Source organism: Tenrec ecaudatus, chromosome 4 (genome assembly GCF_050624435.1).
Source record: "Tenrec ecaudatus isolate mTenEca1 chromosome 4, mTenEca1.hap1, whole genome shotgun sequence".
NCBI lineage: Eukaryota > Metazoa > Chordata > Mammalia > Afrosoricida > Tenrecidae > Tenrec > Tenrec ecaudatus.
Genome location: NC_134533.1, coordinates 105,689,096 through 105,701,297, shown reverse-complemented (window position 1 = coordinate 105,701,297; position 12,202 = coordinate 105,689,096). Strand labels below are relative to the sequence as shown.

General features: G+C 42.1%; 1 protein-coding gene across 1 annotated transcript in view; it reads right to left on the bottom strand.

Moving 5' to 3' along the window:
- Positions 1-634: 634 nt before the first annotated feature.
- The window catches only part of DDX10 (DEAD-box helicase 10), a 248,652-nt gene continuing 237,084 nt past the window's right edge, over positions 635-12,202 (bottom strand). The window contains exon 18 of the mRNA XM_075546562.1: positions 635-1,273. Coding sequence (XP_075402677.1) covers positions 1,099-1,273 — 175 coding nt within the window. The 3' untranslated portion in view covers positions 635-1,098. The remainder of the gene's footprint in view (positions 1,274-12,202) is intronic.

Below are 12,202 nucleotides of genomic sequence, written 5' to 3'. Positions count from 1 at the left end.
GGCTCTTTTTCTTTGCAGCATCTGAGAAGTCGTTGCAATAAAGAGACTCTTGGGGAGGGAGAAGAGGGAACCCACCACAAGGTTGGCTATAGCACCGTACACCCTGAAGGGGATGAATAACAGAAACGTGGGTGGAAGAAGACAACAGACAGTGTAAGATATGAAGTAATAACTGTAATTGATCAAGGACTCATGTGGGGTGAGGGGGGAAGAGGAGCTTATACCAAGGGTTCAAGTAGAAAATGCTTTGGAAATGATGATGGCAACTATGTACAAAGGTGTTTGATACAACCAATGTATGGAATGATGTAAGAGCTGGAAGAGCCCCCAATAAAATGATTTTTATAAAAGAGAGAGACTATCCTCTACTTTGCTTTCCTATCAGAAGCTGGCTCCGCTGGGGAGCTAGGCACCTGCAGAAGAGCTAACGCTCATGTGTCCTAAGAGACAAGGATCTATATCACCAAACACTCCATTCTGCAAATAGAAGTGAAAGGAGATGTGAAGGGGACCAGCTTGACAATATGAAGAATTGTGTTTCAGATACTAGCCAAGCACTGAAACCTAAAATAACAAAACAAATAAAAACCTTCCTTTGGGGATACTCTTTGAATCTAGACACAACGAAACAAGATTTTACTTTATAAGATAATTCTTTATTCTTTATCATCTCAGTCAAAAACACTCATTCTTTCTCAGGGTTGGTCCATCTGCCTCTGTTTGGGGAGGTCTTAAATACACCAAAATTGTGAGCACTGGCATTTAAAAGCACACTGAAATTGTTGAATGGTGAGCGAGATGGGAATTGCCAACAACAGGACAAAGGCTCTGGAACTCGGCAGCGAGACCAAGGACGCCATTCCAGCGACAAGCTGTAGGAAGCCAGGACGAAGCCTAAGAGAGCGCATGCTGGAAAGGTGGTTTGCACACTGCACTATCCGCCCTCACGCTGAGGAACTGTGTGATCAAACAAGCACGTTCTGTGGAAAGGCCTTACACACCGATCCAAAAATGGGTCCTTTGGGTATGGAACGTGTGAACCCCAAGTGCCCGCAATCACCTGACAGATGGTTTGACGAAGACAAAAGCAAGGCACGTTTAGCGCTGACTTTTCAGTAGATGTAACACAAGCTCCTCGTCCTCTGCTAGAGACAGGCCCGTGTCCAAAGGTTGTACGGTCGCCCACTTGGTCTTCTTTCTATCACGGCTCGGTGGCCCTGCGTCTTCTACTTCAATGTTCCTTTTCCTCATTCCCTGCTGCTTCTTGGTGTCACTGGTGGGAACAAATCCAATGGTTTAATTTTCTACGATGGATAGTTAAGTTCAACATTAGAAAATCAAACCAGTAACCAAAGCAAAAGCAAAATAATCAATGACATGTAGATGGTAAGAGTGGTATTATTCAAAAGGGAAAGAAACCACAAAAACACCAGGTTAACCTGTATCCCCCTGTAAGGACTTGCACATCGATGGAAAGGGATAAGGGACTGCAGGGCCTGCTTGCAGCACACACGGTGTCATTGATCCACATAATTATTCAAGGAAGCTATGGATCTATTAAGGATCCTGGAGTTTAGGCGCTGGGTTGTGAATGGAATGGCTGGCAATGCAAGCCCACCAGCTGCTCTGGAGGAAAGACAGGCTTGGACCGCTCCTGTAGTTACAGCCTCGGAAACCCTACGTAGGTTCATTATTAGAATAGACTCAGTGGCAATGGGGTTTTTTGGGGTGTGCATGATGTAAATGGATCTTTTATTTCCGATACAAGGATGCTGAGAGTCCTCCACCCCCACCCCCCAGGCCTCCAGTCTGTAGTCACTCTACCACATAAACTGCCCTCCCCGAACTTAAAGCTAAGTGATTCTTTAGGTAGCGGTCTCCAAGCTGATGTATCAGGTACTGATTCTAATACCTATTCTGTTCAATTGTCATACAGATTATAAGTAAGATAGAAGCTAAAAATGTTAACTTATGAATTGCTTAGGATTGCAAATGGATTTTCCCCATTTAAAAATCACTATAAAAGATTGTTACAAAGTCTTAAACCAATCTAAATTCATTGCTATTGAGTGGATTCCAATTCATAGTGACCCTGCAGGGCAGAGTAGAACTGCCCCATAGGATTTCCAAGACTGTACACCTTTAAGGGAGCACACTGCCACGTCTGTCTCCCATGGAGTGTGTTGGTGGTTCAATCCATCTGACACCTGGTAAGCAGTTGAGCACTTACCTAACATACCACCAGGGCTCATTATACATAGTCCTACCCAATAATAAACATAAACATGAATGCAATATTCTGTATATACTGCACGCATAAATCATGCAAATGAAATGAACTTCTGAAGAGATCACTTGATAAATTAAAAATACAAGTAAAATAATGTATTCAATGCATCTGAAAATATCAAAGTTTAAAGATGACCCAATTATAGAATACAAGACTCAAACAAAAAATCAATACACTAATAATGGCAGTACAAAACCCAAACTCACCAAACACGCTGCCATTGAGTCCATTCTTATTTATAAGGACCCTATAGGACAGGGTAGTATTGCCCCTATGAATTTCTGAGACTATAAAACTTTACAGGAGTTGAAAACGCTTTCTCCTGTGGAGCAGCTGGTGGTTTTGAACTAATACCCTTGTGGTTAACAGCCAAAATGTTATCAACATGTCATCAAGGCTCCGTCAGTAATAACAATAGCTACCATTTACAGGGTTTACATTGTGCGCTACAAGTTTACATAGAACACACACCATTCCATTTTGGAAATCGTTGGTGTGGGGACAGTAGCTCCATTCTACACGGACATGAAGAAAGACTGAAGGACAAGCCAGGCTGCAACAGCAGGGAATCCATCTTGCATCCGAATGACTTGTTTAAGTGACTCAAAGCTGAGGACAGAGTACCGGGGCTTCCACGTAGACACACTGCCCACACATGGTCAGCTAACTGACATTCCTGTTTTCACTTCCTTTTCTGTAGAGATGGGGATTAGATCATTTACTTAGCAAAACTGTTGTGAGCATGCAATTAAATCCATGAGAGCACACAGTAGTACTCAATATCGTCTAGCGCCCTTTGTGTCTATAAACTATTCCCTTTTGACTAACTCTTACATTGATGGTCTGTAGTGTAATAATCCACAGAAAAGTATCATCCAGGATTACTGTAGTACATATACCCCCAACAAGAGGTGCTCCAAAAGAGAATGACGTGCTCAGGGTACTTTAGATTCTATCACTCTTTTGGAAGACGGCCTACTTATTAAAGTGAACGTGCCTAATCAATGTGTCCATTTATGACCGGTTTGAAGTAAAACCACACATACCGTAACTTCCCATTCGCCTCCCAGAAGTGCCGATGCTCTGACTCTGCCATTCCCTCTCACCAGTGGAGGGAAAGGAAACTAAATAAATGACCCCAGGAGGCTATTTAAGCCGAGAAGTAACTGCATTTTAAAAAGGGTGCCTGGGGAGATGGCCACTAAAGATTTCTCTATGATGGGAATGCAGCCAGCAAAGGATGATAACTTTCATTGTGAAGGGACTTTTAAAAAAGAAAGAAAAGTACTGAGCCTTAATCTACTTGTGAGTCTGACCAGCCCCGTGCCAATTCCGCTGGGCTGCTGTGCTATGATTTACTTGGTACAACGCCGACTTTTGCCTGTGCCTGTATTTCAAGTGTGTTTCAGACCAGGTCAGCAGAAGCAGCCTCATTAGTGGGCCAGACTAATGCATGCCTGCACATTCTGTCCCCTGCAGGAATAAGAGGAGGAAGAGGAGAAAGGAATGCAGCCCAGAGTTTCACAATGCAGCTTTGCTACACTGTAGCCCAGCCCAGGCTCTAAGAAAGACAATCTGCAGGGCTTTAGGCAACATTTATACAGCACATTGTTAAGCCAGTGTACGGGTATTCTGTGGGTGACTCACCCCAAATGGCGAGAATGAAATACACTTAGACACTAATGAGTGAGCAGGAATCAAAATATAGCCACAATCCAGTCTCTTCAGAAAAAGTCTTTCAAGGAGTTTGGCACCGGAAGCCTCTATCTGATTTACATCCTGCTAAATTACACAGAAGGGTTCTGACCCTACCTGATGCTCCCGGGAGTTTATGGGGTGCTAATAATGATTGCGGGGGAAAGGCAGGGCTTTCTACTCCCGTAAAGAGTTACAGTCTCGAAAACCCACAGGGGCAGGCGGTCCCTATGAGTTGGCATCGACTTAAAGGCAGTGGGTGATTAATGATTGGGACTTATCTGTGATCTATTAGCAGCCTAAGGTGGCTTACAGTGAGTTCTAATTAGTGGTTCTTGAATTACTTTCTCAAAATGTTGGAAGGGGCTCGTAATCACTTTCCATCCGAGATTAGAGCCCTGGCTCCTGCAGCAGCACACGATGGTAGCACATTCCAACGGCAGCCGGTCTCCGTACTTTAAGAATGAAAATGCAGTGTAGGCTGGATGTGCGCATGCGTTCTCTTCTGGAAGTGAGGCTCCTTCACAAACCAAATGAAGGCGGGAATATGGCCACGGGATGGCAACTGGGCAGTGGTCCTAAAGGGGGGCGGAGATTCGGAGCCTGAGCGCTGCTGCTTGGTCTGATATCCAGAGTCTTCCAGTGCAGAACTCTTTCCACATTCTTCCCATTTATGAGACAGGTGTGAGAAATGACCAGAACGCTGCTCCATGTTAAGGCAGCGCAACATATTGGTTAATAAAGCATATCTTAAAAAGGGAAAGCATGATCTGAAGCACTGAAAGCTCCGTTACAGCTGTAAAAACGGCCAAAGCAAAAGAAGGTAAAGCCATTAATCTTTCAACAGTTCAAGTGAAAAGGGACTTAAATAGTAATGTCTAGTGTAGTGTGGTGGTACAGTGGTTCAGTGCTCAGTTGTTAACCAAGAAGTCAGCAGTTCAAACCCACGAGCTGCTTGCTCTGTGGGAGCGAGACGAGACAGTGTCCCACACAGATCACAGCCTTGGAAAGCCTATGCAGCAGTCCGACCCTCTCGTACAGAGACCTCTGGGTTGAACAGCCTCAAGCAGGTTTGGTTGAGTTTTGCTTTTTTATTAATGTGTCATGTTAAGAACTACTGTACAACAAAATATACAGAAAGGTATCATTATGTAACAGAATCTAGACTGATGACAGCCACGGGTAATTCTACATAAACCGTTTTGATAACTTTTGTGAAAATGGGTACACAAAGCTGGTTATGATACCCAATGTAAACATGTGAGTCAAACGGTTAAGTCATTGCTAATGGAGGTGGGGAGGGATGTGGACTTAATTAAGTTTTAAATGAGGTATAGTTTTACTTTCTAGATTCTCTAAGTCCAAATCCCAGAATCTTTCCAGAAATGGAGCTGATTTTTTAATAAACTTGATTTCCTGGTTCTAACATTTTAATTGTTTTCTAGGTGCTAATATAAGTCAGCCACTTGCCCAGGGGTGGGTATCTGTTATGTGTCTGAGGAACACAAGAGAGAAATCGGAGCGCCAGTCCCACCTCCCAGCCCCAGTCCCCAGCTCTCCTCACTCAGGGGCCTTACTCATTAACATCGGTGGACATTTGGGGACTTCCCCACATCAATCTCTTGGCACCCTCTCATCCCTGCAGGGTCACCCCATTAGGAGGAAGCAATCTCTTTACTTTGAGTTCCTGTACGTCTAATTGTTCATTAGTCATTTTGCACCCTGCATTGCTATTTCTGGATGTTAGAGTGATTTTTCTGTTGTTGTTAACCTCTATGCATCTTACTCCCAATTTGAATGTAAACTCCTAGGTGGGAATATAAATTAGTACAACTTTTTTCTGGCGGGCATTTGACAGCATCTTTCAGAAGTCTTCAAAGTATGTATACCAAGCAATTTCTCTCCTGGATCTTTATCCCAAGGAAATAATTAGGGATGTGTGTAATGATTTAGCTACAAGGATAATCAAGACTAAGCTATACATCATTAAAAAAAAGTTAAGGGCCTAAAACGCTACTCATAAGGCATTAATTTGCTAGATAAGTTTCTAAAATGTTTATTAAATATTATGCAGTGAGTAAAAACAATGCTGTAAGAATGTACTTACTGACATAGAAACTTATGAAGCCAATGAGAGCTCATCTTTGCTTTAAAAAAAAAAGACATGCCAGTTGGCATAGACAGAGTTCAGAAAGACTTTTTAGGAGGTTCTCTTTACTGGCATATTATTGCCTGGCCTTGCTTGTTTGGTGTGTGCGTTTGTGGTGAGCCTACATAACTCTTCCCCCAAAGAAAGGGAAACCTTAAGTGAACACTAAAGCCCAGGGGCTGGGTAACTGCCAATCACGCTGTGTAATTCTGCAAAGCTCAGAAGCGTGAGCAGTGGACATCTGCTCTTTGATGGCTGAGCTCTAAACCCGACTGCATCATTGCGTCTGTGGGAGTATGGGGTTGGGGCCATGGGCTACTTAGTAATTAAATAAAAATGGCAATGTTTGCCAATTAATGTATTACATTTATTTGCTTTTGACTGGAATTACTATACTTGAATTAATTTCTAAAGTGTCAACTATTTGTATCCCTTTTGATGGATTAAAGACTGTGTGTAATAAATAATAATAAATGATAATAAAATGCATGCATAAACTATCTTTCAAAACATGGGGTCATTCAGAAAAACAAAATTCACTGCCATCGAGTTGATGCTGACTCATAATGCTCCTAAGGCAAAGTAGAACTGCCCATAGGTTTCCTAGACTGTAACTCTCTACAAGAGTAGAAAGCCCTGTCATTCACCAGAGGAGAAGCTAGTGGTTTCAAACTGCTGACCTTGCTGATTGCAGCCCAACTGTAACCACTCTGCCACCAGGCCTTCTATATGAGGCTACTAAGGCTGGAGTTAAACGTCCTTTGATGATGGAAGATTGGAAATCATTGTTCTAGACCAGTGGTTCTCAACCTTCCTCATGCCACGACCCTTTAATACAGTTCTTCCTGTTGTGGTGACCGCCCCCCACCATAAAATTATTTTCATTGCTACTTCATAAGTGTAATTTTGCTACTGCTATGAATCAGATGACTCCTGTGAAAGGGTCCTTTGACCCCCAAAGGGGTCGCGACCCACAGGTTGAGAACCATGTTCTAGACTTAGCAACTGCGTTTCATGGACTGCCTGGAGAAACTTATGAACATTTCTGATGGTTTCACTTTTAGTAGTTTCCATACTCAACCATCACCTCCTTCTCCATCTCAAGAAAACAAAACAAAAAAGGTAGAAAAAGAAACTCTTAGATCAAGATTCATGTTAACATCTCCTAATCCTTCCCCCATTCCTGTTTACCCAGCTGGGTTTGTAGAGCTCGTCACAAGATGAACAGTGACTCTCCAGAAAGATTATAATCTTTCATTTAAGGACCAAGACCAACTGTGTAGGTGCAGTGCTGCCACCTATTCAGCGTTCTCCACCCTGTCCTGTGGGTGCTCTTGGCTCGTGACTTGGTGGATCTCTATTTGGAATTCCCTTTCCTGTTTTCCAATTATCTTTTCCTTCACATTCCAGTTCAATGTCACCTCTTCCTCAAAGATTCCTCCTCACATGGCCCCACTTCTTGTGCCTCTCCTTTTGCACACACACTGATGGGCTTCACAGAACTTGTGCGGGGACTATTCAGTGTATCTACTACACTGACTGACTGTTTAGAGGTCTGAGGCTGTTTGTCTTCATCTCTGAAAAAGACCTAAATAAAAAAAAGCCATCCAATAAATGTGCATTGTGGTGTGAATGGCTGAAATTACAACTTTCACTGGGGTAGTTTTATGCCCTGATATTTATTGCTACTGTGATGATGCAGGAAACGTTGCAAAAAATGTTCCTTCTAATTCATTTTCCAACAGAGTTTGAGGAGAGCACTCAGTCAAGTCTGTGGGAACATAGGCTCCTGCTTGCTGACCCGTCTTGTTTTTAATGTCATTCACTTAAATGTCTGCAGCTCTAAATTTTGGTATTGTATGGTTTTCAGGGTTATGTAAAGATCAGTTTATAGTTAAAACCTGGCAACACTCATTTTAAAAAAAAATGACCTTCTGAGTTAATGAACAAGTAGGCAGTTAAAATTTTGCCATCAGTTCAATTTTTGCATTGAGATGTTAACTGGGAAATCAACTAAATTTAGCACCAACTCTTTGATTATACTTTCTCAGATTCCTCATCTTACGTCCATTACTTGAATGTTGAGTTTTTCTGTTTCCATTTTTGGCTTTCTACTGTTTTCAATGGACACAGTCATAATCATGTTCTCTTTCAGGTCAGCCTTTCAGCTACCCTCCATAATGACTTTAAAAATACACATCTTTGCCCTAATTTCTTTCCAGATGACTATATCCATATGCAAGCAACTCCTAGATCTCTCCACCTGCATTTTCAAAGACACCAGGGAAACTAATCCTGCCCTGTCCGCCCCTACCCCCAGCCCCACCCCAATCACCTGTTTTCCCCAAATCTGTTTCCCTTCTGAGCGAATAGTGCTATCCCACTAAAATCCTAGAAGTCACATTTGAACCACACTTGACCCCTTAATCATCTCTTCACTCATTTATCTCCTCAGATTCATCTCCATTTTCTCAGTTTTTCAACCGATATTTAATTTAAGAGTTACGTCCTGATGCAGGTTCTCCCCACCACCATCCCAGTCTGGGTTAAGTGTCCTGCTGTGCAAACCGCCATGAGCCTTCTGTATTGAGATTGTCTACTTACATTCCTGCTTCCCTCGTGAGACAGCAAGATCCTTGAGGACCACAGTTTTGTCTAATCCCTCTTGGTAGCCATGCTGCCCTGGTATCCAGGTACTATCAATAAATGCTTTTCAATAAATGAGCAAAGAAGCCTACTGGGCCAAGCCTGCCCATTACCAAATTCCTGGTCCACTCTATGTTGAATTGAAAGAACACAAAGAAAATATGGTGCTGCTCTATTATAAATAGTAATAGCAGCAGCGGTGATTCCTGCCAGAATTCTGGTGTGTATATGGCTTTACTTCTGAAGATCTACTCTTTTCCAAAACAATTGTGGCTTTAGTTTACATACATTTTGATTTATTGCTATCGGGGATAATTTTAAAGAAAGTAAAAGGGAGAGAAATGGAAATTAGAGTATAAACAGACTGTATAAACATGAGAGTGTTTAATAGTGTATAAATGACTTCAAAGAAAGTTGGATCAAAGCCACAGTGGAAATTAAAATATTAATAGCTTAATAAAACGAATCCTAAACGAATGAAAGAGAAACATCCAACGATCTCAGAATGAGAAATGAGGCAATACTTTCAACATTAATTTTTAAAAAGTCTAACTGGGCATTTCAATTCAAAAGAGCAATTTCGATGTTTCTGCAACAATAGCAAATGATTATCCTTTTTAAAGTGTGAGAAATGCCAAAACTTTAACCCTCAACAAAGTACACACATCAGTTAAGCAAATTATTGCACCTCTGAGGCAAACATGCCCAGTTCCATACAGCACGCAGTAGCATGGAAATGCCAGGCGCCCCTTCCAGAGCCAGACTTGAGACCTGGGTGGCTTGCTTCCAACAGTGAAAGCATCGGGGTAAAACACACAAATGTGTACCAGAAGTGCTAACGAAAGTTGACATTACACTTGCTTTCCTGCTTGACGCAAGAGAAAGCATTAAAAAACATGTCGATGGAAAGAAAAGCCAATAAAGTCACATCTTCAATTTTAACTTTTCTCTCTTACTTGTCTTAAGGAGAACGATCTTTGGACTAAGGACGATGCAACGAACAACCGTATTTAGGGAAGGAAGCTCATGTGGGGAGGAGATTATATGAACTGTCCATGGGCTGCTCAGAATGAGCTAAAACCTTGCGCCTTGAGAATTACACGCTGGGTGATGAATGAACTGGAAAACTATTGTATTCATTCAGCTACGTCAGACACAATGGAGAGTGGTGGGGGAACCTAAAAGTTCTCAAAACCCAAAACAAACTCAATGGGTCCTGTCTCATAACAACCCTAAGACAGGGTGGGATTGCCCCTTGTGGTTTTCCAAGACTTTTAAATCTTGACGGGAGTAGAGAGCCCCGAAATCTTCCTCCTGAGTAAAAGCTGGGGGGCTCCAACCACAGGCCTTGGGATTAGCAGTCTCCTAACAGCTGAAGATAAGCGCACGCGCACACGCACACACACACACACACACACACACACACACACACACTTCTGAGTAAAAGCTGGGGGGCTCCAACCAAAGGTCTTGCGATTAGCAGTCTCCTAACATCTGAAGATAGGCACACGCAAACACACGCGCGCACGCGCGCGTTTTCCAAAAAGGGAAAATTGCAGATACAGTTTGCAACAAGACTATAGAACTGAATTACGAACTTTTAAAAGGAAGTGCTTATTCCTAGAGCATAATTTGATTAGTAAATTACACCTGCCTGTCAAATTTGCCGCCATGCCAACTGTATAAAGTTCTATTAGAAATGCCACAGCCCGCCATTTAGGCATCGCCTACGACTGGTTTACATTAGCTCAGTTGAGTAGCGCCATGATCTAAAAGAGTTGCTATCTAGTTCTTTACAGAACTGTCTACTCTAGAAGCTTTCACCCGCCTCACTAAAAATAGCCCTTAACGTTGTAGACGAATCTACTGTTCTCTGAGTCAGTTATTGGTAGACCAGGGATATGAATGCACCAGGCTAGGGTAACCTTGTGGATAAAATTGAGACACGGACTCTGAATCCAAATAAAAGGAGAAAAAATAGGTAAGTGGGGTGGCCTACGAAAGATCTTTTGTTCCCAAAGGTATTTTGGGTGTCAAGTACGTCGTGTTTAGGCTCTTACTATATAAGACTCTTTCACGTTGGACTCAGTATATTTGTGACCAAACGGTTGTGAAACTTTAAATGTGATTTCTCTGGAAATCCCTAAACCTTGGGGAAATGGTTTTAACTCAAGGGCCATCAATTTCCAGATCTGTAAAGTGGTGTCAATATCTAGGGGTTGTATTGCAAAACAGATGGATCACAAATGTTAGTTTCTGCTCCACCAGCTCTCCATGATATATAACTTACATTTTTTGTTAATAATTTAAGCAAGTTATATTGCCTTAAATTAAGAAGGACTCAACTATAAAACGACCATACCTCGAGTTTGGGGAGTTGATCCCATGTCTCAAAGATACAGACCCACACATAAATTGAAAGAACTTCTGGGGCTCTGGTCCAATCAGAACCCTACTGGGGTAGAGTCTAAAGCAGAAGCTATAGAAAAGCAGAGATGAACGAGGTGCTTGTAGGTGAAGGTTCCCAACAAGGACTACCAGTTAATTTGGTCTTTGGTGTAAAAAGGTAAAGGTGATCAATGAATACAATTTACATTTACTGAATCAGACCCTTTTCTAAGTATAAGCTGTATTTCAGAAAGAACACTTTAATTTTGAGATGTCAGACAGTTCTGAAAAGCAGTCCTTCATCAGAAAGTGCTATGCTACGTTGAAATTTTACTGTATGGGGAACACGATTTAATGCAGTATAGGATCAAAATCTTTTTACTAATAAGCCATCTTATTTATTGTGAGGGTCTACTTGAATTTTACAGGCTAAAAAGATATTTATCTGAACTATAAAAATCCATATAGTTCAAAGAGTCAGTATACCACCCAACTCATTATAATCGACTTCAAATTTTAGGCATAACAATATATGTAGAGTTCTCTTTTCTTATCCCTAAGTTAGGTGCTGCTTTAATACACAAATTCAATGACCTTGCGTCATGACTTGTGGTCCGCAGACCACTCAAGCTGACTTTCCTGTTCCCATCAGCGTCGTGCTGGCCCGCTCCTTCCCAAACAGCTGCCACTGTATGGACCACAAGAGTAGCTCTGGGCTTAGGCTCTTTATTTCCCAAGAAGCCTTTTAGCAAGCATCACGCTCAGGAAGGACACGCGGGCTGACCGGATGAAACTGCCCCTGCCAGGATTACATATAACTGTGTAGTCATGGCCATGCTGTTAAGAGTTATTATGAAAGCCTTAATAAAATGTCCGAGCAACATCTATCTTTACAAAAAGCTCTCAATAATTCGTCAAGTCTCACTTCTGAGACGGTTTCCCTAACCACCTCATCCAGTGTGAACTCTCCTAACTCCACTCCCGTCCTCCCTGCGTGGTCTCATCATCGTTCTTTTACTTAAAAATATCTATTT